Here is a 27,365-nt window from a genome sequence, read left to right as displayed (position 1 = left end):
TTTGCATATAACTAGTTGCCACCACTGCTTTTTGTGAAATTTTGTCATTTTTCCCCTAGGTTTATCAGATAAATAAATTAGGAGTAGGGGCTACTTACTGTTTTCATCATTGATCGGCACTAACACACTCTTTGCCTAACAAAAGAGTTTTCCTCCATTTGACCAGCAGGTGGCGCTCAAGAACAAGCCTCTGTTCCTAAATGGTGATGGTAACTATACTTAGGGAGAACACCCCCGCCCCCCCCACCTTAATCTAACAAAATACGAATCGTAACCTGAAGAATTATATGAAACATTAAGAATTCTCCAGTGTCTTACAGACGTGTCAGAATTTGTCAGAAATGCCTGCATGCACCTAGGCATTTAATTTTATAGAATAATTTAACCAACTAGCATTTTTTGAACACCAGTGCTAGCCACCAGGCATGCAAAGATTAGTAAAATAAACTTCCTGCCTCAGGGGGCTTAGAGTGTAATAGAGGTAACAGATGTGCAAATAACCATTAAATCCAGTGTGGTAAAGGCAATGGTGGGACCCAGGAGGGACGGAGCATCCCAGTTTTGGAGGAGGAAAGGTCAAGGAAGGCTTTATAAAGGAGTTGCAAATAAAACATGAGCATAAATTTTTTCATACAGTATAAAAGGCTATAAAATGAAACATCCCTCTCTAGATTGTAACAAGTTACTTTTTTTTCTTTCTTGAAGTCACCAAATGATTTTGAACAGTGAATATAAGTAAGTTCCATGAAGGTAGAAATATATATATGTATTTATATATTTCCAGACAAGAACTGGAAGGTTAGTTGTCCACCTAGGATAGTGATTTGACACTTTGTACGTTCTCAATAAATATTTGTTGAGGAATAAATGAGGAGTGGAATGATGTGATCAGGTCTCTTCTAGGTATACTCCTGGCAGTGATTTGCAAAGATGGTTGAAGCTGAGGTCGGAGGAGTGCTGCTATGCTTATTGCAGAGATGTGGGTGAGAGGCGGTGAGGTGGTGATCGGAAAGGTAGATTGGATAGGTTAACATGACATGTGTGAAGGAGAGGACGTAAACAGAACTTGGTGACTGATTAGTTTGGGGAAGCAAGGAAAAGGAGAAAATGGGAACATTCCCTGGACTTTCTGGCTTGGGTGATGGAAGCTGACTTTACAGCACTGGAAGAAGAACAGTTGGGTTTGGTTTGGGACATTATGGGTTTAAGATGCCTGAGAAACATCCAGGTGATGTCTAGAGGTAGTTGTGTGTGTCTGGAGCTCATAAGAAAGGTCTGTATAGAAAACATGTTTGAAGGTAGATTTCTTGGGTTGTCTCCGCCACACCTCTTAGTTCTGCAGATGAAAGCAATTGAGGCTGAGCGAAAGAGATTGTTTCCAAGTCTTTAAACAGCAGATTTGCCTCAGCTGATCCACATTCCTCGGAGTCCAGCTAAAATCCCAGCCTTTCAGGATTTCACCCGCGGTCTCCAAAGTCCGCCTGTTAGCACAATTGGAAACAATTGGCCCTACAATGACTGTTCTGTTTTCTCACTTTAGTCTTCCAGTAAGTGTGTTGGATCCCTTTGGAACTTGACAGCCAGCTCTGCCCTTTAACCAGATGGTGAATTCTCTGCTCTGTCTCCTGGCTTGCTCTTCCTAAACCAAAAGCTGGTTCATCCCTGGCTACTCAGAGCTGAGCTTCTGAACTCAACTTGTTTTGTTAAGTAATTGGTAAATCCTGATTGGATCTTTCTCATCCAGTCTGGGATATCAGTTTGCTTTTTTCATTCTCTCTGATCTACTTGGCCACAGTAAAGACCCAACAACTCTGTGAATTTGGGCAGAAGGCCTTCACCATGCTGGTTGTCAGTTTCTCCTTTTGTACAAGGGACAAATCATGCCCATCATTCCAACATAAGGAGATTCAATAGAGATAATAAATTTTAAAACATTGTTCCAGAGTTCTTATATATTGTTTCTAAATAAGGAGCTCTGCAGTTGCAAAGTGTTATACATCTGGAAAAAGTATGTTGGCTTTGGTATCAGGAACAAAACAATTGGCTATAGCAAATCCATTCTGTGAGGTTTCCTTAGTTCTGTTTTGTTGTTCTGGTGGGGAAGCAGGAAAAAATGGTGATAATGGGTGGAATAAAGCCAGAGAGTGGGGTAAGGGGTGGGAGGTGGGTGTGTGGGGGTGGGAGGTCTGAAGACTGGTGCGGTAGAAGAGGTGTGAGGTGGGGTAAAACAGCCAGGTTAGTCTAGAGTAAAGACTGAAGGAAGTTAAGAGTAACGAGAGAAGCTGGGTTAGAAGTTCTGGCTAAGGGTAGGCTATTCAAAGGACAAAATGGAAGCTGGCTCTTAGTCACTCCCCCAATGCGCCAGAGAGGTCTGGTTGCCCAAAACTGCTCTGAGCAGGGCTTTAGAGACAGTCCCTCGTGAAATGGACTTCAGTGATCAGCAGCTGTTAGTTGGCAAGAAAAAGGGCGTTATCTATGCATGGATCTGTTCGCAGTTGGAATTAGACAAAAGGGAGAACCAAGGGGTTGAACTGAAGGGTTGAAATCAGAAAGTACAACCAAAGGGAGGAAAATAGACTATAAAGGGGAAATTTAGAAAAAAGGGAGACTTGTTTTAACGAGAAATTCTAAGTTAAAGCCAGTTTAGGCGAGCTTACATTTGTTTATATTGGCATATAGTGCCATAGGATTTACAAGCCACCTATAAGGCTCTGCCCTCTGGCAAGATTTGAGGGTATTTACTGCTGGGAACCTGGTGAGCTCTGTGAGGGTTCCCTGCAGGCAGAAGCAGGAACCCCTAAAACTGTATCAGGTGGCAGCCCATGTCCTTCGAGCTGGCTCCTGAGCCTAGGAAAACCAAAGCGCTTTGTCTCTGGAGACAGAAATGGCTACCTCCAGCCCGGAATGAGAGATACCAGTTAAGGACAGGAATCCTAAGCCTGGGTTGTTCTAATTCCCGGAAATATTACTGTTTAGAGGATTGTGACGATTTCATGATCACTGATGTCAGGATTTAGAAAAGGTAATCTGATGTCATTCTTATACTTTTGGAAGAATTTCTAAATGACTGATTTCACAAATGGAAAAGATATCCTCAGCGCAAGTAGAGTGACCACTTAGAAGGTAAGTGAATGATCTAGACCAGAGACAAAAGTCTGAAAAAGTTTTTGCAGTGTGACATTTGGAAAAGTGAGGCATGAGTGTGTCCATTACCCAGCAGCCCTGGGAGAAGGTGAGAGTCAATCATGCAAGTAATGGAGACAAAGCAGCTTATGGTCATCTGGGATGGTGTGACATAAGGTGCTCCAAAGTACCCTTTCCCTGCAGAATCTTTTAAACAACTAGTCATCTTCCCCAGAACTAGGGTAGCTATACTAATATAAGTTAAAATCGATTTTAAGTAAAAAGCTATTACAAAGGACGAAGAAAGTCACTGTATACTGAAAAAGGGGCCAATTCAGCAAGGCAAAACATTTATAAATATATATGCAGCTAACAGAGTCCCAAAATATATAAAGCAAATGTTGACACATTTGGAAGGAGAAATGGACAGTTCAACATTAATAGTAGGAGACTTCAATTCATGACTTTCAATCAGATGAATAAAAGACTAGAGCAATACTGTTAACCAACTAGACCTCACAGACTACTAACCTCACCCAGTAGCAGCAGAATACACATTCTTCTCTAGTGCACAAAGGTCATTTTCCGGGATAGACCATATGTTAGGCCAATAAATGTTAAAAATGTTGAAATCAAATGTATCTTCTGTGACCACAGTGGAATGAAGCTAGAAATCAGTAGCAGAGGGAGAACTGGAAAATTCAAAAATATGTGGACATTAAACAACATACTCTGAAACAACCAGTGGGTCAAAGAGGAAATCGCAAGGGAAATTAGGAAATATCTTGAGGCAAATGAAATGAAAACACAACATACCAAAGCTTATGGGATGCAGTAAAGGCAGTGCTGAGAGAAATTTATAGTTCTAAATTCTTACATTAAAAAAGGAGATCTCAAATCAGAACTAAAACACACTACTGGAGGATCTAGAAAAAGAGCAACTAAACCCAAAATGAGCAGAAGGAAGGAAAGAATAACAGATCAAGAGCAGAGATAATTGAAATAGAGAGTTAAAAAAAAACAGAATTATGAACGAAACTAAGTTGGCTCTTTGAAAAATAAGTAAAATCAACAAACTTTTAGCTGAACTGATAGAGAAAAAAAGAGAATGCAAATAAAATCAGATAAGAAAGAGGGGACATTACTATCAACTTCACAGAAGTAAAAAGGATTATGAGAATACTATGCAACTGTATGCCAACAAATTCGATAACCTAGATGAAATGAACATGTTTATAGAAATGTACAAACTGCCTACACTGCTTCAGGAAGAATTATATCCCAGAAGACCAAAAGCAAATAAAAAGATTGAATCGATAATAAAATTCCTCACAAAAAAGGAACACCAAAGACCAGATCGCTTGACTGGTAAATTTTACCAAACATTCCAGGAAGAATTAACACCAATCTTGTTCAAACTCTTCATAAAAATTTCAAGAGGAGGGAACACTGCCTAACTCATTCTGTGAAGCCAACATCACCCTAATACCAAAGCCTGAAAAGGATATCACAAGAAAATTATAGGATATAATTATGTATATATATGCAGAAATCCTCAAAAAACAATAGTAAACAATCCGACAACACATTAAAATGAATTACAGACCATGATCAAGTGGGATTTATCCCTAATTTATGGAGTGGGTCAAAACAAGAAAAGCGATTAATGTAATTCATCCCATTAAAAGAATGAAGGAGGAAAACCACATAATCATTTTAGTTGGTGCAAGAAGGTACTTGACAAAATCCAATACCCTCTTAAAATTTTTTTTCCCTACCTTAAACCTGTTTTATTCTGTTGTAAGCAAAAATAAAAAGATGATCACAGTTCAAGGGAGCTTTTTCAGCATAAATAATTGTTTCACAAAAGTACAGCCATAACCAAGATCATTTTGATGGCCAGAAAGGCATGTTTTTCAACCAATGGCAAATTTAAAGTTTCTGGTAGGGATCCACAGGGTACATAAGGCTGAAAAGCAAATGGTTATTAAAGAGTCTACTAATAAAACCTAATTATAGGGCAGGTCACGGTGACTCAGTGGCAGAGTTCTCACCTGCCATGCCAGCTACCAGGTTCATTTCCCGGTGCGTACCCATGTTTAAAAAAAAAAAAAAAGATTATAAACCTGCTTTGGCAAATAATCCAGTACCCTTTGATAAAACACTTGGAAAATTAGTAATAGAAGGAAACTTCCTCAACACATACGTGGACATATTGGGAAAACCCACAACTAACATCATACTCAACAGTGAAAGGCTGTAAGATCAGGAACAAGACTAGGATGCCCACTGTCACAATAGTTATTCAATATTGTACTGGAAGTTCTAGCCAGAGCAATTAGGCAAGAAAAAGAAATAAAAGATATCTAAATTGTAAATGGGAACCTTCCCTATTTGCAGATGACATGATTCTCTACACAGAAAATCCTGAAAAATCCATAGCCATGCTACTAGAGCGAATAAAGAATTTCAACAAAGTGGCAGGGTGTAATATCAACTTGCAAAAATCAGTATTTTTATACTGGTAATGAACAATCTGAAGAAACAAATCCATTTACAATAGCAGCTAAAAGAAATATCTAGGAACAAATCTAACCACAAATGTAAAGGACTTTTGTACATTGAAAACTACAAAACATTGCTAAAAGAAATCAAAGAAAAGCTAACGAAATGGAAGGACATTCTGTGTTCACGGACTGGAAAACTAAATATTGTTAAGATGTCAGTTCTACCCAACGCAATTTACAGATTCAATGCAATCCCAATCAACATTCCAACAGCTTTCTTTGCAGAAATGAAAAGGCAATCATCAAATTTATGTGGAATGGTAAGGGGTCCCTAATAGCCAAAACCATCTTGGAAAAGAAGAGCAAAGTTGGAGGGCTCACACTTCCTGATTTTAAAACTTACTACAAAGGTACAGTAAGCAAAACAGCATAGGTACTGGCACCAAGGATAGACATATAGACCAATGGAATAGAATGAAGAGTGCAGATAAAAACCTACACACTTATGGCCAATTGATTTTTTTTTTTTTTTTTTTTTGGTGCATAGTCACCAATGATTTTTGACAAGGGTGCTAATCCATTCACTGAGGTCTAGTGCTGCTTGCCCTTGGTAGGGCCCAGCTAACACTCGGTGAGGATGGTGACAAGGGAATTTAGCTCCCTTCTGGGTTCCTGTGGTTGTATGAGCCGGGACTCTTAGAAGGCACTGCATCTTCAGTCTGAGGGAAATGTTATAAAACAGCAGCTGAGGGTGTTATCTGTGGTATCTAACGACACAGTTCAAGTTCCAACTCTGCTATTCTACTAACTGTGCCTGATTTAACAAGTTACTGGATCTCTCAGTGCCTCAGTTTCTTCATCTAAAAAATGGAAAAAAAAAAAGGATTATGACTAGAGAGAGATTGTTAAGCATTTAATATAGTGTCTCCTACCAGAGCTTCTCCTTAATGGGTTATTAGTCCGTCATTGCCTGCACCATGGGGACTCCGAGGCTGGGGATATGTACAGAAGGCAAGGCCAGCAGCGTGAAATGTAAAAAAAAAAACAACAAAAAGGTCCACCACCGTGGATGGGTGGAGTCAAAGACAGATGTGTGATAAAGTAAATATAGCCCAGTGTTCATTGTAGAATCTAGGTGATGGGTATTGTGGGTATTCACTGTCATAATTCTTTAAGCTTTTCTATATATTTGAAATATGCACATATTATTGGGTGGAAAGAATTTCATTAAGCTAAGGGTCTTCAGAGATGAAAAATCCATACTGATACTAGTAAACTGAATTCAGTAGGATTGAAAAGCAGCCTAGCAGAAGCCCAAATACTTTGGCAAGAAAGAGGTCATTGATTTAATTGGGAAACGTGCACAAGTGTGTGTCTCAGTGCCAGTGTCAGTGTAGCAGCGTAGGAGGGCATGGAAAACTGGGATTAGGGGAGGGGAGGAGGACAATGAGTAAGTACTGTTTGTTTTTTTGTTTTGTTTTGTTTTTGCCACACCTCATTCTGAAAAAGGATTTGTAGCAACTTGTAAAAGTTAAAACGAGAAAAATAAATCAGGAATACAAATGAGCAGTAGTTTATACTCATAATACATAGCATAAGGTTCTGAACACACACAGAAAGAAGTATGTGCAGATTTGGCCTGTGATAATAAAAGCACATAGAATGCTTGGTTCCGATTTTGCTTGGTTGCTCATTTTCCTGGAAGCCCAGGACAGCTGGACTCCCTCATTTTATTACTGATTGGTAGGTAATTTTAATCCTCAATCGACCAAGGCACTTGTGGAGAATAATCGAGAAAAATAATGTAAGTGGTGGGCTTAAATAGCTGGTACTGGCCAGTGACACATCTGACGCAAGGCTCCACTCATATTTCAACTGTACTAACTTGTCTGCAACCTCTGGGCCCCAAGCTCTCCCTCCCCAAGGCAGTGTTTTACTGAGTTATTCTTCTATGTGCAAATTCAATAATCTCAATGAGAGCCCTGCTGTTTGAATGAGATTCCTGAGCATTGGGGGCCTCAGGGGGCCTGTCTTGTTTGTAGAAATCTGTGTCTAAATAAGAATGCCCTCTAGAAAGGACAGTGCTTAATTAGGATGCCATGAATGTCTTTCTAGTCCTCAGCTGGTAATGCATTTCTAGAAATGCATGTTTTAGGAAAAATATTGAAGATGCTAACTCTTATCCGTATCTTTTTCTTTCTTTTCAAAATTACATTGTTTGTAGTATATATTCTTCCAACTTCCATGCAGTGAAGAGGGAATCAGATGGGGCCTCTGGGGATCTCGCTAGTTTGGAGAATGAGAGGCAGATTTATAAAAGTGTCTTGGAAGGTGGCGACATCCCTCTTCAGGGCCTAAGCGGACTCAAGCGACCATCCAGCTCGGCTTCCGCTAAAGGTAATTGGGTGGGTGTAGCTTGGAGGCCTCTCTCCTGTACACACGTGTTACCTCAATGTGTTCGGCGGGTGAACCTCCACATCTGGGGCAGGTTCTGACTTGTTCAGATCCAGACCCAGGCTTTCAAGCCCTTTTATATCCCCTCCCGTTTTCTCACCGGCCATTTTTCTTTCTGGCGTTAATAGATTCCCTTCCTTTGAACCCCCAACCTTGTTCTCCTTGAAGCATCTCTCTCTCTCTCTTTTTTTCTTTCTAATTCCCTTAGAAATTAGCTGAGCTTCAGCTTCTCCTGACTCTAGCAGGGTGGCCATTTTTTTTCGTTGCATCTTTGCACCTGCTTTGCAGCACAAATTATTTTGCTTCCAGATAGCGACTGGAAAATTTAAAAAAAAAAAAAAAAAAGGCCCTTATGAGAAATGAGCATGTTACGTCTCCTTTTTTTTTTTTAAAAAAGCAGCTTTCAGCTTTAACCTAATGGGTCTGTTTATTTTATTCTGCATGCTTACCAGTGGATCGTAAAGGTGGGAATGCTCACATGATTTCTTCATCTTCAGTTCATAGCCGAACGTTTAACACTAGCAATGTGTTAGGCCCTGTTTGTAAACACAAGAAGCCCCTGTCTGCTGCTAAAGCCTGCATTTCGGAAATCCTTCCTTCCAAATTCAAACCCAGGCTCTCTGCTCCCAGCGCTCTTTTGCAGGAACAGAAGAGTGTCCTGTTGACTTCAGAGAAGGCTCAGAGCTGTGAGAACCTTTGCGTTTCCGTTTCTTTGAATGATTCCAAAAGAGGTCTCCCCCTCCACGCGGGAGGGAGCATGGAGAACCTACTCATGCGCTCCCGGCGGGATTACGACAGCAAGTCCGGCAGCACCATGAGCCTCCAGGAGTACAGCTCCAGCTCCAGGAGGCCCTGCCCACTCTCGCGCAAGGCTGGGATGCAGTTCACCATGCTCTACAGGGACATGCACCAGATCAACCGAGCTGGACTCTTCCTGGGATCTGTCTCCTCCTCGAGTGTGCGGGATCTTGCCTCCCACTTTGAAAAGAGCAGCCTGGCCTTGGCCAGGGGTGAGCTGGGCCCCAGCCAGCAGGGCTCAGAGCACATCCCCAAACACACCGTCTCTTCCCGCATCACAGCTTTTGAGCAGCTGATTCAGCGGTCCCGGTCCATGCCGTCCCTGGACCTATCCGGCAGGCTGAGCAAGTCCCCCACGCCCATGCTGTCCCGAAGCAGCCTGACCTCAGCCCGCTCGGCCGAGTCCCTCCTTGAGTCAACCAAGCTCCGGCCCAGGGAGATGGGCAGGATGAACCCCAGAGGTGTTTATGCCTCCCCGACATGTAGCAATATTGCAGATCCCCATGCCTTGGGCTTCACGGGCCTCGTGCCCTCTGACCCCCTCTCAGCCTGCTCTGATGAGCTAGACCATTGTTCAAACATCTCCAGTGACAGCAGAGAGGGCAGCAGTGGCAGTGTCCATGGAGACTTCCCCAGACATCGGCTCAACAAGTGCAAGGGCACCTGCCCAGCCTCATACACCCGCTTCACCACCATCCGGAAGCACGAGCAACAGCAGATCCCCAGACAGCCCGACTGGCGGCCAGATTCCAGAGGGGACAAAAGCACTCTCCTCAGGAATATCTACCTGATGAGCCCCCTCCCTTTCCGGTTGAAAAAGCCTCTCCAGCACCATCCCAGGCAGCCTTCCCCCAGTGACTCCTTGGGCCTCTCGCCAGGCCTGAAAGCTGAGCACCCCAGTCAACCCCATCAGGATGAGCCCCCATCGAGGGGGAAGCCCTGTGTTCCCAAACGCCTGTCTTCCCGGCACACCATGGAGAGGTTTAGCCGGATCTCCGAGTCCCCTCAGGAGAGCCCTGTGGTCCTGGAGACCTGCCCAAGGGGCTTTACTAATGGGAACGCTGGGCCCTACTCAGCCCACGGCCTGGATAGGAACAACAACCCCCAAAGTGAGCTGGGACCGTCCCGTGGAGGTGGCATTTTGTGTATTTGACCAGTCTCACTTCATCTGTGTCTCCACTCTGCTTGCTCTATCCCCTCCTCCTCTGTGCCCGTGGGTGTTCATTTTCCGGTCCATCTTTCGTTTTCTGTTTGTTTTGCTTGGCAATTAATCATGGCTCATAGTGGCTGCACTTCTTTAAAAACAAAGTCCCCGTGTCATTTAGACTAACCACCAAACTGTGTTTCGAAAGAAAAATTGGCCGTTTAGCTCATCTGAGAAATGTGTTTGCACCAATCCCAGACTTACCCCATGGTTTTTTGAGAGGCAGCCTCTCTCAGTGGCCCTGTGTGTGTGTGTGTGTGTGTGTGTGAGAGTGCACGGTTTGTCCCTTGAAGACACTGCACGTTTCTTAGTAGGGACACTTTTCAAAGAAGGACCTCTGTTTTTGCTCACGTTTTGCCTTCTGATTGTTTTTCTTTGTATGAAATCAGTTCACTAGTAGTTCCAAGATTGGGGTGGGGGTGTTTGTTTTTCTTCAGAACGAGATTATTGATCATTAATCAACAATGACTATAAAAACTTGCTATTTTTAATGGATGACAGGTTAATAGCTGGAACTCTTTGCCCAACCTGGTTTCCTGAACTGCGTCATTGCCTATTTTAACTCTACTTTGTTGTTTTGAAGATTCAGAATCACCAAGGCATTTTATACCAGCTGATTATCTGGAATCCTCAGAAGAATTTATTCGACGGCGTCATGATGATAAAGAGGTAAATCCGTCTTTAAAGTCTCTTAGTTCTTCCCAGGCTAAAAATCTGAAGGAAGTAAATATTCTTGGCATTTGTCAGAGTTAGTGCGTTCTAGCAGTTAGAAGCAAAGGTTGAGGTCTTTATAAGTGCCTCTGTTCCTGGCATCACCATACTCATTCCCCTTCTAGGAATGTCTTCTTATCCAAAAGGTAGGACTGATCTCCCCATAAGTACTAGGTTGTAAATGTCAAGTCCAGCCAGCACTAGTTTACAGGAGGGGTAGAAAGAGATTGCTCATTACATTTAGTGGTTTGTAAATTGAAAATCAGAATTTGGTTTACTCTCCCCCCTTCCCCACCTCCATAGTCTTTAGGGAAATCCATCCATATACTTCTCCAATATTGCCCACCCCTCTAATGGCATGAAGCATAATTCAAATTTAGAAGGATGTGATAGGAAAATTAAGAAAATGAAAAATAATAATGACCATGATACATTTTATAAAACAGTTTGAGAAGATTGCCTGTAGTAATGCTGCCTGTAAGTCAGAAGGTAAAACCCTATTACAATTGGTAACCACCAGCCATTTGAAATCTCCTTTAAAATGTAGATTTTCCTGCTGCTACTGAAATGTCTATACTACAGTGGTATGACAGTAAAAGCAGGGAATGGAGCTTTTACAACTTGGGGATGTAGGAAGGGATAGTTCTACATGTCTGCCGAAAGGAAAAAATCACAAGTTTCTATTTTCATAAAATGTTATGAGGAATGCTTTCTAGACTTTACATTTCAGGAGAAAGGGATATATAGATTATACAAAGCTCTGATGCCCATTTTCCTGTAATAAGCTGAGATGGAAGAGTAGCTTTGAACCCATTGGTGTGGGGGAGGGTGTTCAGTGTATAACACCCTGTTTCTTTCCCTTTAAAGTCCAAGACCCTCTTTTTTTGTTTGTTTGATTTTGTTGAGTGGTTCCAAAGTTTAAGTGAATTTTCCTAAAGGGCTTAGGGTAATGCTGGCTTTGAGGAGATCCAAATACTAATATCATTGCTGCAGATGGTGAAACAAAAGACAAATAAGAAATGGCTATACCTTTCCTGCTCTCCAGGCACAATGTAAACAGTCTTCAATAAGACACTTCACCTGTTTAAGGAAAGAAACAATAGGAAGCATTTGATGTACTGAATTACCTGTAGTAATAAGATAATTCACTCCTTCTCATTGAGGGTCCATCAGACTAGTGGATCGATTCACTTATATAGCTCTTGGTTGAAGATTCACCGTCACTGAAATGTGAAATTCCTGCCAGTATAGGCCGGGGCTACTGTGATGAAGGTGTAATTCCTTTTTAGTAGTTTAAACCCTGGTTTCCAACCAGAAAGGCTTTTTGGTAGAATTCTTGCCTAGCACAGGGGAAACATAATTTACTTTCTTGGTTTAGAAATTGACATATTGAAAGTTGCCTACAGATGGTGAACAGTTTGCTTCCTGAATAACACTGACTCTGAGACCTTTAGAGGTTCTGTGTTTTTATGTATGGTTTTTAGCTTCTGTGGTTAAGTTATGGGACTGATGCATTTTCTGAGGTCTGACTCAAACACCAGGATACAGAGCTAGGATACATGGCAGCCTCAAGCATCAGTCCATTTCCCTCACTACAGAACTACTTCAGAGTGCCCAGCTATTGTGATATAAGTCCAAATACTTTTCTGTGCAAATGCTTCATTTTTAACATTCAGAATATGAGAAAGTGTCAGCCCTAGAAGGGACATTAATGATCATCTGTCTACCTCTTTCACTTTATCCAAGAAAGGGCCATGGCAAGGTAGTGGCTTGTCCAGGGCTACATAGCAAGTGATCTTATATCCAAGGCAGAGCTGGAACCCAGGGCTCTCTGTTTCTGGGCCAGTGCTCTTTACATGGCTTTGTTCTCATGTCTTTTCTCATTTAATCTTCACAACAATTTATCTGAGCACAGAAATCCCACATTCATTTGATGAGTATTACTTTATATGTAGACCTTGGAGAAAAATTAGGCCCTTCATCCTTTGGGGCTAGATGTCACTGGAGGCATATAATTACTTGTTGGAAGAACACTAGTGCTTTATTGAGCATGCTAAGAATTATCCTATTGGTTATAATTAATGTTTTCTTACAAGGAAAGTTAATCCTAGGAATGGAAAGCTAGCATAGTATAAGAAAACAGATGAAAATTATATTCCATAGGATTATTTCATTAGGTAACAGGCATTTAATAAAATGCAACATTGTTGAATTTTTGTAAAAGACCTTTAAAAATAGAAAATAATGACTATTTCCTTAATCTAGAAGAGATATCCTCTTCTAACCCTAGGCACCATTATTAATTTATTTTCTATATTTGTATTCTAACTTGTTCTCTTAAATTCTGCTATATCTAACTCAATAAATAGAAAGGTAAGAAAGTAATTAATGCTCTCTGTCTGGAATATAAGTAGCCTTTGGTGCATGTCCTAAGGGCCCCTAAGAACTGGACCCAAGGGAAGGGTTGGCTGGCCTAGGAGAAGGAGGGCATGTTTTCTGAAATGGACAGCTTCACTCCATTGAGCGTGTTAGAGGAACAGATACAGAAAACTAAAAAATGACGTAGTTGCCGTAGACTCCACATACTAAAAGCCCATAGCAGGTTTAATGGGCCAGACTGGGTAGGAGGAATCAGCCCAGCCTGGTCCCACCATGGGAGTCCACTGTGGAAGTTCGTCACTGCCTAAGCAAGGTAAGGATAGCTCTTTCAGCCCATGTGCCAGCTCAGCATGTTTGTGAATGCTCTGGATTTGCCCCCTGGGGTACCTGGCCTTTGCTGTGTGTCTCAGGAAGCAAGAGGTTTTTGCTGAGCCAGGGGTGATTTGCCAGACAGTGTAATGGTATATAATTCATCTTTCCCCATATCCCAGATTCTCTCAGGTCTCTCCTGTTGCAGTGCTGTCTCCTTTCTACACAGGGTAGGCCAGAGGTGGTTACACTGGGAATACTGTAGTTCTAGCTGTAACACCCCTGTCATCTAATCCTTAAAGTCTCCTCCCTGTTGCCCCAGCACCCTCTTCCTTAGTTGCTTTTGTTGGCAATTTCCCATTCCCTTGGACCAGATGATTCACTCCCCATTTTATGCAATTTCATGGCAGAAACTTTTAGCGGACCAGAGACGACTTAAGCGTGAGCAAGAAGAGGCCGATATCGCAGCTCGACGCCACACGGGCGTCATTCCAACGCACCATCAGTTTATCACTAATGAGCGCTTTGGGGATCTCCTCAATATAGACGATACCGCAAAAAGGAAATCTGGGTCAGAGGTCTGTTTTGGTCACCTCAGTCTGCTGCTTGACCCAAAGCAATATTTGCCTCCCCTCAGCATTGCCTTTTCTAGGTCAAATTAGTTCTCCAAATAGCATCTGTCACCCTGGCTGCACTTAGGCTTGCTTTGGCTCTTTCATGGCTGGTAAAAGGACATGGTTCCCACTATGTCCTGTGCACTGTATGTTCAAGCATGTCTGGCTGTGGGACTGGGGTTTGCTGGCACATATCCCTAATGCATGCCTCTAGAGTATCGGCTACCTTTGTGAGTCCAGTGCTGTACATCCTGTTTTATCACTGATACTGTTACACCTGTGCATTCTGCTTAGAAACCTCATGCCTTAGTCCATATGCATTAGTAGTTTATTGTATGGGCATTTACAAGAGTCTTCCTTGAAGAGATGGTTTAGTGAAGTGTGTATTCCAGAAATTAGCTGGCAATTCTTTTTTCTTCAAATGTTCTGTATTGTTAGACATAACATATACAAAGAAAAGAAAGAAAACAGCAATGATTTGCCAACAGTTCTTTATTCACATCATTTGCCAAGGCCCCAAAACTTAGTGATGTTAATAGAAAATATCAGGAAACAAAAACTGCTGCTCAGATATGGATGGATTTGTTGTAGAAAGCATTCAGTAGTGCTGAAGCTCCTTACTGAAGAATTCTGAAACCCTTAGAGTTTTGTGGCTAGGCTAACAGAGTAGCCAAGAGAGCTCTGTGAGGCATTCCATTTGCTTCCTTAATTTTGACATTTCTAAACTTAGATTACAAAAGCTTAATGTTTTAAAAGGAATGAAGAAGAACAAACCTTTGAAGTGACTTTATCCAGGTCTTGGCCTCCTGTGCAGATGTCAACATGCTGAAATTCTTGTGCTGGCCAAATATTGCATCTTGCAAAAGAGTTTAGTACTTTGTCACATGACCCTAAGTAGCCCTTCAGATGATTGTCTCCTTTTGAGAAAAGGGTGGGGACTTTAAGGGGTAGGGCAGTGACACCCAAAGAGTGAATAGTTTTTTTAACCTTTCAATATAATAGTTGATTAATGCTCACCTTTGTATCTTTGGAATGGCAGAGGCATCTCTTGTCATTCATCAAATGTTAAATAGAAGTTGTCTGGGAAGAAGAGATAGAGGAAAGAGGGAACCAGATTAAAGGAAGGAATGATGGAGAAAAAGAAAATGTAACAGAGAAGAGGCAAAAGTTAGCGAGTGTTACTCAATTGCAAGGGAAGGAAAACCCGTTGGCCCTCAGTGTTCCAGTTCCTCCTCAAAATGACCTTCCTGCTTGGGCATGATTGAAGGAGAGCATAGGAACATGCAAAGGTACCCAGGGCTACACACTTACAGGTGTAGGTAATGCATGCCAGTGAAAATGTAATAACCATGGACAAAGGCAGGCAAGCTCTGTGTAACCTGCCTCGTCCTAGAGCCGTGATTCTCAAACTTGAGCATGTATCAGAATCCCCTAGAAGACTTGTTATAGTACATATTGCTGGGCCTACCACTAAAGTTTCTGATTCTGGGGTAGGGCCTGAGAATTCAAAGAAGTTCCTAGGGTATGCAGGTGATGTTAGCTTAGGCCACACTGTTCTGGAAGTTGACTGACAGACATGAGAAAATAGAGACCATCGAGTCCCAAGTACACCATGCTATGTAGACTACTTCAGTTGCTTTCAGTAGAGTTTGGTTGACTTCTAATTCTGTGTAAGACCTGTGGGAAGGTGAGGAACTGATGGTCTAGTAGGAGAGGCACTCACATACACTGCTTATCTCTGTTCTAATAATGCAATTCTGTGGGAACCAGAGAAGGGAACAATGGATTTGCCTTCAAGAAGGATTAGAAAGATGAGACAAGAGATAATGCTCTGTACAACTAAAGATGACTCATATACATATGTCTTAAGCGTTGTTCAGTGGGATAGTGTTTCTCTTTTTAATGCAAACAAGCAAAAAGTCTCAACAACCCCTAGAATTGACCTAAACCAATTTACAACTTAAGTACTAAACGAACTACACACCTATCCAGTTTTATTAATTTAATTGATAGGTGATCACTCCCTTGTTTTACTCAAACTGAATTACCTCCCAAGGTATGAATATGGTGTATTGTGATATAAATTCTTTAAAGTTCACATAGCTTTGCAGCTTAGTGCTGTATTGTGGCTCACTTCTATTACTTTTTTTCTACTGGAATCATTGAAATTTTTGTCCTTAAAATGCACCCTTTAGTCTTTTGGTCTTCTCTTGTGAACTTGGTATTTATCATTAACCATTCTTTTCTTGTTAGCCTGCAACTGTTAAATTGCTATTAAATCACAGCCAGATACAAATGCAGGTATTGAAATTGTGTGGTATTAACTTGATTATGAGGCAGCCATTCAAGTGATCCCTAATATGGACACATACAGATAAGATGGATGGAAAGGTCAAAAGGGAAATCCAAAAATAAAAAAAAATCCTGTAGATAATTCACGGTCCTTAAGATCTCTGAAAGACCCTAGTTTAAGGAGCCTTGACGTATGGGACATATTACTTAGAGGTTGGAATCTCTGACTAAGCCTCATGGAGCTTTTGAGTACCACATCTTCTCACCTAGAGTCTCCTGGTTTTCTTCCTTCATTTCGTTCATGCTCTCCAATGTTGAGGAGGAAATGTATAATTTAATTTCCATCACACTGTTTCCCCAGACCAGAAGGTCATAGTAGTTGAAGACCCCGTTTGCTGAATGAAAGTTTTGGTGCTCATGCAGCTCCAGATATTAGTTATTCCTGTTGACTCTGGGGGCTGTTCATGGCTGGGGAACAGAATTATACTGGCAGTCAGAAAGTTTGCTCACATGGTTTTTCTCCTACCATCCTTTAAAAATAAATAGCTAACATGATTACTTTTAAAGGTGGGGAAGAAAAATACACACAAGAAATATGGTAAGTAAAGGTGCACTTCTTTCTGGAATTGGAGATGAAGTTCCAGACAGAGAAGGGGGGTTATTTAGACAAGGTGTAGAAGCAAATAGATTTGCCAGACTGGAATAGGAAGAGTGTATTAAGAGATAAAAGCAGTTAGGTAAGAGTGAAGAGAAGGTGCCCAAAGACCTTAACCCAGCTCAGGAACTGAGATTTGATCTGAGGGACAATTGAGAGCCTTGGCAGACTTCAAAGCAAAGAAGTGGTGTGACAGAAGTATTTGAGGAATGTTATTTGTGCCCCTGAGTGACAGATTAAAGAGAACATGAAGTAAAAGGAAGCTTTGTGCCTGTAGAAACAAGAGGTCAGACCTAAGCAGGGTTGTGGAGGAATGCAGGGAGGGTCAAGGCAACTTGATGACAGACTTGATGAGAAAGTGGAGACTGGGGTTGAGGATGATTTCCAGGCCTGGGGGTCTGGAAGGAGAGGCTTACCCAAACAGGAATGGAAAAGCATTGGCAGAAAGACAATGAGCTCAGGGCTCACTTATGTGGCTTTTGGGATGACCTCATAGACCAAAAGTAATATACAGAGTCAAAAATGATGTGAGAGGTGAATCATGGTTGCATTGATTAGCAGGTCGTAATTTGAATAGATATCCACCAAAAAGTAAGATAAGGAACATCTCCAGACTTCTGGCTGATTCTGTTTGGTCACCATGGCATCATTTTTTAATAGCCATGATCAGCTTTGGAACTTTTCTAACCATCTCTTCCCCAAATTTGGCCCCCTTTGGGGATATTTTCATGCATGACATGGTTAACTGAGTGTCCATCTAGTGTTCTGCTAAGGGCAGACAACTGAAATTTTGCCCAGAATTCTACACCATAATGAAATTATTAGAGTGAATCTTTTCTGCTTTGCTTTCAGGAGACTTGTGAGAATATGTCCTTTTCATTGTGTATGACTTGTGATTTTAACTTGTCCTTGTTTATTGTATTTAGATGAGACCTGCCAGAGCCAAATTTGACTTTAAAGCTCAGACACTAAAGTAAGTGCCACCAGTCATATTCATCTGTTTCCTTAGCTACCTCTTTGAAGCACAGCAATTCACTTTTAGAGAAGAGTTGGAGAAATAACTACAATGAAAAAATAAAAATAAAAACCCATAGTTTATAAAGTTTAGTGCGTGCCAAGCACTATTCAAAAATGTTAATTCATTCAACCCTCCCATAATGGGATGAGTGCTTCCATTATCCCACTGCACAAATGAAGATGGGACTGCAAGGTTAAAAAACTTACCCAGTCAGGCACTATACTAGGTACTAAGGAGATAAGAGAAACAAAATGGAAGATTCCTCTAATGAAGCTTACTAGTTATTTGAAATATTTTAAATACAGGCAGGCTAGCAGACACTACAGGTAATTCTCTCTCTTTCAAAAGAAGAAGAAAGAAAAAAAGAAAGAAACTTACCTAAGCCATTAAGTGATGGAATTAGGATTCAAACCTATGCCACCAGGCATCAGAACCTGTGCTGTTACCTACTGCAACACCCTGTCTTCTCCTACATAGAGACTCAGTTTGCTTAAGTGTTGGGTCAATCTGAGGAGCTCTTTTTATAGAAGGAACCAAATCCAGCCTCCAATTTAGTAACTTGCTTTGCTCCAGGAGATTAAAGGCTTGTGGGAACTCCCAAGAAACTAGTATTTTCCAAGTACGTTCCTCAGAATTATAACCAACCCCATAGATATTTTTCTAGAAAAATACAGTGTTCCACCATGGAAATTAATTTGGGAACTATTGCGTACTGTATCATTGGCATGTATTAATGGCTTTAGAAGTCCTACAGTGGAGAAACCTGATTTTGCTATTTAACCCAGTGTTTTCTAAATTTAGGTGACCAGGAAACCTTTATATTTTCCATGGAACACAGTATGGAAAATGCTGCCAAAGACTGGGTTCCAAAAAGCAGTCTGCTCACTTTGTTTCTAATTATGGATTATAATGTATCATAAGTTTTCATTGGTAGCGGAAAGTAAAATGAGCAACAGCCATCCCACTGTCCTGCCCACGGGGGACTCAATGGGAGTTTCTGTGTTTGGTATGAGAAGGGGAGCTCCCATCCTTGGATCCTGTGAGACACTGAGCGGAGGCTGGGCAGCCATGGTTTGATCTCCAATCTAACAAGAATGACCAAGCCATAGATTCCAGGATTTAGGCACAAATCTGTTGCACTTAGGTTTGCTTGTAATTACTCCAATCATTTGACTCATCAGCTGTACGAGAGGTGGTGGAATAATGTGATGGAAAGATTGCAGGTTTTAGAATCAGGCAATCCTGACTTCAAATCCTGATCGGGCTGCATACTGCCTCTGTGACCATGGGGAAGTTACCCAACCTCTCCCCTCTGCAGTTTCTTTATCTATAAGAAGGGGTTAAAAAGATAACCTCTTGTGCAGGACAGCGAAGGATGTAAGTGGTGCAATACCCTTAAAACATTTTGCAAATGTAGCAAAAGTAAGTACTCCAAATATGTTATCCACCTCCTTGCCTCTGCTAACCAGAGAGAGGATACTAAAGATATATAAATTAACTCTCAGTTTCATCAGTATATGTGATGTCCACCTCCCATGCTTCTCAGCTGGACCATTACAGCTCCCTAACACCTCTCCAGCTGGGGTGGTCCTGCTGCGAGTCCTGGTCATCTGTTTGAGAGGGTGGGTAATGGGGGGATGGGGTGGGAGGGGTGTTGATTCACAACAGCTCCAAAGAGGGCTTTGGCAAAATTTGGCCTAAGGTATTCTTTCTTACAGAGACAAGTGCCCTGGATCCCCTTCACTGGGCTTTTTAGGAGCAGATTAGCATCTACCAGCTTGGGACTCACAAAGACTGCCTTGTTCTTTCGTTCAACACAGTGTTAACTGGCTGTAAATTTTTCCAGATGTGCCGCATTGTTTAGCTAGCATCTTTCATGTACCATGGACTCCCTGGCATACTGCACTGCAGGCACACCCCCTCCAAATTACAATCAGAGGCTTTCTTTCATGCTGTTGGTTTGACGCAAATGGAAAAGATCTTGGTCTTTTTTTTAATTCAAGAATATTTCAAGTTACGATTTTTGCTCTCATTTTAAGTTTTCATTTGGTTTAGCATTTTTTTAATGTCATTTTTAAAAAAAGGGGTCCTGGTTAGATTATGACATTGTTACTGAGGCAAGCAAAGAAATGAATATGGAGAAGTTGAAAGAAGGCCTGAAGAACATATGGAGAATGCACTTTTTTTTCCAAAATTCCTTTTCCATATTGAAAAGAAAAGGGATTAACACTTACTGTGTGTTAACCATATGTCAAGCACTGTGCTAGGTGCTTTATTTGCAGTAGGGCATTGAATTCTCCCCCAAAACTCTGAGTTTCTGTTTTTAGATAAAGAAACAGAGTCTCAGAGATGTTAAATATCTTGCCCAAGATCCCAGAATTAGTCAGTGGTAGAACTGCGTCTTGACCTCTGATCTGCCTAACATCAGAATCTTTCTACTACATGATGATAGATAGATGGTGAAATGGGTAGGTAGAGGAATGGCTAAATGGATGGACTGATTGGATGTCAGTTTATAACAAACAATATGAGAGTAATTGAAAGCACTGAAGATGGGTCTTGTTAGGGTATGGAATAGAGTAATGAAGGCAGGTATTTAGAGTGAGATGTTATGCATCATTGAATAAACCAGTTTAGACTGCTAAGTGCATCACTGTGTCTCAGGTAAATATTCTGAGCGTAAGACAGCATTCACATTTAAAAATTCATTGAGAAAACCCCAGCAGATACAAATTAAAAGGTTTCTGAGCACTTTCGAGTGCTCAGTTTGAAGGTTAACATCCATCCCACAAAAGACTTGAAAAATGCCAAATGTGATGTCTTTCTGTGAATAGTGGGTTCTCACTTCCAAGTATGGAGCCCACTCTTCTGCCGTTTGTCCCCTTCAATCCTACTTTTAGTCGTCTCCAGATAAAAAAAAAATTGGTGCCTAAATCGTACACATGTTGAAACATCTGCTAAAATGCTGTAGTTCAAATGTTCTAAGAAATGATCATGATGATGAATATGCAACTATGTGATGATATTGTGAATTACTGATTATATATGTAGAATGGAATGATCATATGTTAAGAATATTTGTTACTATTTTTTAAATTAAATTAATTAAAAAAAAATAAAATGCCATGGTTCTCTGTGTCAACAGGGAGCTTCCTCTGCAGAAGGGAGATATTGTTTACATTTATAAGCAGATTGATCAGAACTGGTACGAAGGAGAACACCACGGCCGGGTGGGGATCTTCCCACGCACCTACATTGAGGTACCACTGCTTCTTTTCTTTCTAAGGAAAAGCCCAGCCCTGTCCAAAGCATCGTTTATTTAATGAACGTATCATATTTCCTTTTTCCTTGATCTTTTTTCTTCCTTCCCTTCTCAGCTTCTTCCTCCTGCTGAGAAAGCTCAGCCCAAAAAGTTGACACCAGTGCAGATTTTGGAATATGGAGAAGCTGTTGCTAAGTTTAACTTTAATGGTGATACGCAAGTAGAAATGTCCTTCAGAAAGGTAAGCCACCCTTCTCATCCATACTTTAGGGCTCTGTCAGATGCACTATTATGGGAAATGTGGCTCTGATGCATATGTCAGTCTGGCAGTGCCATCTGTATCCCTAAGAGATGTACACCAATCAAATTTTGAAAGAAGGGCAATTTGAGAATTTCTGAGCTTAGATATGTTGAAAATAAACCATAGGCTAATATCAGCCTTTAACTGCATTAAGTTCACTTTTTTTTGGGGGGGGGGGAGGTGGGGGTGATGGTGGCGCATGGTCCGGGAATCAAACCTGGGTCTACTGCATGGAAGGCGAGCATTCTACCACTGAACGACCTGTGTACCCATTACATTGAGTTCACTTTTAAAGGCAATATTTCTGGAATCCTGAGACACCTTTCATAAACTGTATTCAACTAACATCTACTGAGCATCTACTGATGTGTTGGGGGTTATGTTTTACAACATAGTGATGTGGCCTGGTAGAAAAAACAAGTACTTTGACCCCTGGAGAAGTTTTAGAAAGCTTTGAAGCCAAATGTCACAGTGTATCAGCTGTGCAGCTTTTGGGGAATTAAGTCATCTTTCTGAGGCACAATTTTCTCCTATATAAAATGAAGCTAAATGGCTCTCTCGTAGAGCTGTTGTAAGAAGATTAAATGAGATAGCATTAGTGTTAAGGAAACAGGAGCTGCCAGTTTTTTTATTACCATTATTACCGTCAAGGAACTCAGCGTGTTTACTCTGAACATAATGAAGCTGTGCAGAGACTCTTCTTCCCAGGAATTCATACGCTTTATTTACATGTCAAAATTCTCTGTCTTGCTAACATTGTTAAAATTATGCACTTTATCAAGGACTGGAGGAAGTGAGCATGGGCCGTAGAAAAAGACAAGCCACCTTGTATAAAAGAGAAATCTGGAAGATTTCTAAATATCCAACAGCAGGGAATCAGTAATGATGTCACGTATGCATGCAAGATACCCTGCAGTGGCACATTAAGTTTTGCAATACTGATAAAAATGTAAAAGTATATTTCTTGATAAACTGGGAGTATCAACGTAATTTATTAAGAATGAAAAAGCAAGTTGCAAAAGGAAAATAAACACTGAATTTTCATAAGAAAACACGGCAGTCTAATACATGTGTGTAGAAATAAATCTGGGAAGAACATTTATCAGAATATCAACAGTGATGGGACTAGCAAGTGATGGGGTCATGGGTGATTATTATTTTCTTTATGTTCACTTTTATTCTATTTTTTATAGTTACATATGAAAAACAAAGCTGTAAAAGGAAAGAAAAAAGAAAACTCCCCCCAAAAACATTATCTTAAAGAAAGAGATTGGGTATCTATTTTGCATTAAATGAGTAAAAAAAAATAAACTTTATTTACTTTCAAGGTTGGTGGGGTATGAATCTTTTCAAGGGGGTATGACACTCCTTTATTTGAAGTATTTAAAGACCAAGCTTAACTTCCTAGCATCAAGGTAGCTCTAGTGCTACTAATTTCTCCATCCCAGTGATGTTAATCCAGCCAATTAACTCAATGTAATGGGTGCATGGGATGTTCAGTGGTAGAATGCTCATCTTCCATGCGAGAAATCCAGTGTAGCTAGAAAGGTTTTTCTGAGCCCAAAATATGATAAATCCTGCAGGACATGACAGGGTGCAGCCAGGGGCCTCTGACATGCTGAGGCATGGTGGGACAAGGGTCCTTGCCTTGCTGTGTCTTGCAGGGTGAGAGGATCACACTGCTTCGACAGGTGGATGAGAACTGGTACGAAGGAAGGATCCCAGGAACATCCCGGCAAGGCATCTTCCCCATCACCTATGTGGATGTGATCAAAAGGCCACTGGTGAAAAACCCCATGGATTATGTTGACCAGCCTTACTCCTCCTCCCCCAGTCGTAGTGCCACTGCAAGCCCACAGGTATTTAAGCAGCTCGTCACTGGTATTCACACTCAGTTTGACACGCCAACAGTGCTGATGGCACACAGTCCCCCTGGACTGGTCCTGAAGCACTGTGATTAAAAACTGCCTGCAGCAATTGCAGAGTATATGCCAGGGCTTGTTTGTGTGCATTTTTCAACCACTTGGTTGGAGAAATATCTCGAGGAAAAAAAAAAGAGCTTAGGATGATTGACTAGGGAAAGAAAAACTAGAGCTTTTATCATTGGTCGAAAGCTCTATCATTGGACCAAGGATAAAAGTTTCCCATCCTAAAGAAGCTGGTGATCTGGGTATCACCACTATATCAAAACAGTAGTCTAGTATGTTTCTCTTAGTTATATGGTTGGCCGAGGTTGGCCTGAAGAAGCCAAAGGTTGAAAGAGAGAATTTCAGTTTATCATTCTCAGACATGGGGACCAGCACCGGAGCATTCATGGGGACAAAAATGGAAAAGGAACTTCTAGCACCTCTCCATATGCTGGGCTAAAAGGAATTAGGTTTATAGGCATGATGATATGTTTGTTTTCCTGAACATGAATTATTAGTTCACTTGTTTTAAAATATAAGTTATTCCAAACCCACCCCTACTTTTCCAAAGCCAAGAAATCTTGAGTTCAGGAGAATCGCTTTGGGATGTTACCCTTGTCAAATGGACTGACTGTTGCACCATGTTAAGTTGTAAGGAGGTTGCCCAGGGAAGTGAGGGCAGGACCTGTGAACTCAGCCAACACTTAGATGGTGCCTCTTTCCTCGTCCTCTAATCTTTTCTTCTTCTTCTGCCTGCTCATTTCTGACCCTAGTGAATTGGTTTTTGGCAGAAAACAGACAGATTGCCCTGGGGCATCCTACACAGCAAGATATGTATCCTGTGATCTCACAGGAGGGGTGGTAAGATTGGAACAGGGCATTTTGCTTTGTAATGATTTGGAAAATTCAGCTAGATTCTTCACTTCAAAAGTGATTATAAAACAAGTGACTGCACTACCGGTACCGCTCTCAGGGGGACTTTCTGCTGAAAGCTATAGAGAGACTCTATAGAGAGCGCCCAAAGAAGGATGAGGGCAATGGTGGGCCACCTTTTTTTTATCCCTTGTGGTTCTGGGCCAGGCCTTCAGTTGCTGTGCATAGGGTCAGGGAGAGGAATGGGGTTGGAGCTTCCAGTGTATCCCTTTGAAAATCTAATTCTACAAACCAAGTGGGCACTTGCCTGCTATCTACAACGACTCACGTGGAAATATTTCTCCTAACTCCCCACCATTTGCTTCTCCCATCTTTCTCCTGTCTGCACCCAGGCCTGCACACACACACACACAACCTTGGTTGTTGCCTCCCCCACATCCCAGCCTTTCTCCAAACCTAACCAAATTATCTCCTTTTGGGCACCAGAGTGTCCTGTCCATCTTCTCCATTTCATTCCTTTTTATATACATACCCTTATGATTATTTTCTTCCTTTTTTATGCTGACACTTGTACCTTTTGCTTCTTTCGTTTTCCCTCCTTTTTTCTCTTCTTTTTCTCTTTAAGTTTCCCAGTCATAGCAAGCTCATCATGCCAGCCTCCTCATCTCTGCCCCAGTCCCGCCGGACCATGTCTCCTGAGATGCACGCTATCACCTCTGAATGGATCTCCCTGACTGTAGGGGTCCCAGGCAGGCGTCCACTGGCCCTGACACCACCCTTGCCTCCACTCCCAGAGGCTTCTGTTTATAATGCAGACCACCTTGCCTTGTCGCTGAGTCCCAGTCCCTCCCTGTCCCTCTCCCTCCCCCATTCCAGCTGGTCAGATCGATACACTCCACTAGCCCTACCTTACCCCCGAAAAGCCTACTCCCTGGAGCCCATTGCCAAAGCCTCCCTTCACATCAATGGAGACAGCGGTACCCACATACCACCTGCAGGTGTCCACCAGGATAGTTTCTCCCAGCCACCACTTGGGACCTCCGACAGGGTCATCTCGGAGCTTAGTGATGCCTTTAGCAACCAGAGCAAGCAGGAGCAGTGGCGAGAAGATAGCAGACAGTATGAGAGGAAAGCAGAGAGGGAGGCAGATGAGAGATGCCCTGGCGGACCCAAGATCTCTAAGAAGAGCTGTTTGAAACCTTCAGACGTGGTCAGGTGCCTGAACACTGAACAGAGACTCTCAGATCTCAACACTCCTGAGGAAAGCCACCCCAGCAAGTGCCTGGGTAGCCCTTTTCCAGGAAGGGAGACTGAGCAGAAAGGACCGCATAGAGGTGGTGAGCAGGCCAAGAGGAAAGCTACTCAGAGTGGTGTGAGCCAGGTAGGCCTGCAGCATGACTGTGTGCCCTTGGCATCTTGCTCAGCAGGGTGGGCTCAAATGTCTCACCCATGGGCTGTCTACTGAAGCTGAGTGGATGCAGGGGAGACCCGTTTGCTTGCCTTGGGAGCAAAGATACGGCCCTGGAGGGAACAGAGGGGCCATTGACTAAAGCATCAGGGCTGGGTACAGCTGGAGGCCAAGGACAGGTTATATTCTGGCCTCTTGAGGTGATTTGTTACCCCAGCTTTGGGTACCTCTAGGCCTGCTGTAAAAGTCCATGAGAAGGAAAACCTTCCTTACACCCCATTTATGCCTTGGGGTTGTTGGTCTTTGGTGTGCCCTGACTAACACAGCTGAGAACACCAGGCTTTGATTTGGTTTGGTGTGGTTTGGTTTTGTGTGCAATGCACTGTTTTCCATAACTCGTGGCACTACTCTAGTGTTCAGTTCTGTCAGGTCTTCGTCCTGTCGTGTGTTTGTGTGGGAACATGGAAGCCTTTGTTCATTGATAACCAAATGCGCTTTGGCTCAGGAAAGGAGCATGTAGACCCAGTGCTAGAGCCCTAACAGGCAGGTAGTTCATCCATTGGGCATGCCACATTTTTGAGTGACTATCCCATCAACTCTCTGGGTAAGCCAGGAAGATTTTCATGGTCAGCTTTTGTCAATAGGAGCCACCATCTTGGTTTAGAACTGCTTCTGGAACTGAAGACATTCTAGAACCTCTTTAGAAACAGATGGAATTCCTGGAGGCATCTCCATATCATTTGGGTGTCTGCTGGGCTTGATCCTCAGACCTGCCAATCTGCTTTCCTTTTGAAGCTTCGTTTATTCACTCAGAAAATATTACTTCAAGGCCTACAGGTACCATCTTCTGAGTAGAGCACAGAGGTCATTGCATTCCTACTCTTGAGGAGCCTGAGTTCCAATGAAAGCAGCAGACACAGCAAAATACCTAGTTCAGCAGTGCTTGGAAACCTCAAGCTCCATATTAACACTGTGGGCCCATTGACCAGTATGTCAGGAATGGAGGATTCTTGGGGGTAAGGGCAGTGTGGGAGAGTGACAAGAAATCGGGTTTCGCCTCTTGCTAGCAAGCTACTTAACCTCCCTGAGCCATGGTTTTCTCGTGTGCAAAGTAGGAAGGACAATAGTCCCTCCCTCATAGGGTAGTTGGAAGAATTAAATGAGATGAAGTATATAAGGGGCTTAAGGTGATACCGGGCATGTACTAAGAATACTTAGAATGGTGACTTTCCACTGTAGTTGCTGTGGACTGTTGCCCGAGTCCTGTGTGTGAGGCCAAGGGGAAGCAGTAACACCTGGGAAAGGCTTTGTCTGGCCCTGGAGTAGGTGTTCCCAGCCTTCTCTGGGGAAGAAAAGGGTGTGTCTGTTTAAGGAAAAGACAGTTTGGAAGGGGTAGTGGTTAGTTGAAAATAATTAAATGTCTCCAACGCAGGAACAGTTCTGTAAATTTTCCAAGTGGAACCAAGGTGCCTGGAGACCTTGTTATCGTCAGTGGTGAGTCATCATCACAGCCCAATTCCAGGATCCACTGTGGGCAGGAAGTGCACGCA

At 42.1% G+C, this 27,365-nt stretch overlaps 1 protein-coding gene across 50 annotated transcripts in view; it reads left to right on the top strand.

The window, feature by feature from the left end:
- Nucleotides 1-27,365, top strand: part of SORBS1 (sorbin and SH3 domain containing 1) — a 229,872-nt gene that overhangs the window by 178,980 nt on the left and 23,527 nt on the right. For 23 of the 50 annotated variants that reach the window (XM_077125511.1, XM_077125507.1, XM_077125531.1 and 20 more), the window contains 8 exons: nucleotides 7,855-8,027; nucleotides 10,670-10,755; nucleotides 13,896-14,063; nucleotides 17,973-18,019; nucleotides 21,210-21,324; nucleotides 21,442-21,567; nucleotides 23,292-23,486; nucleotides 25,033-25,788. In XM_077125511.1, coding sequence (XP_076981626.1) covers nucleotides 7,855-8,027; nucleotides 10,670-10,755; nucleotides 13,896-14,063; nucleotides 17,973-18,019; nucleotides 21,210-21,324; nucleotides 21,442-21,567; nucleotides 23,292-23,486; nucleotides 25,033-25,788 — 1,666 coding nt within the window. Of the gene's footprint in view, nucleotides 1-7,854; nucleotides 8,028-8,536; nucleotides 10,016-10,669; nucleotides 10,756-13,895; nucleotides 14,064-17,972; nucleotides 18,020-21,209; nucleotides 21,325-21,441; nucleotides 21,568-23,291; nucleotides 23,487-25,032; nucleotides 25,789-27,365 lie in introns of all 50 variants that reach the window. The other 27 variants (XM_077125541.1, XM_077125552.1, XM_077125551.1 and 24 more) reach the window with 4 other exon arrangements.

Source organism: Tamandua tetradactyla, chromosome 13 (genome assembly GCF_023851605.1).
Source record: "Tamandua tetradactyla isolate mTamTet1 chromosome 13, mTamTet1.pri, whole genome shotgun sequence".
Taxonomy (NCBI): Eukaryota; Metazoa; Chordata; class Mammalia; order Pilosa; family Myrmecophagidae; genus Tamandua; species Tamandua tetradactyla.
This window is presented reverse-complemented; position numbering and strand designations above follow the sequence as displayed.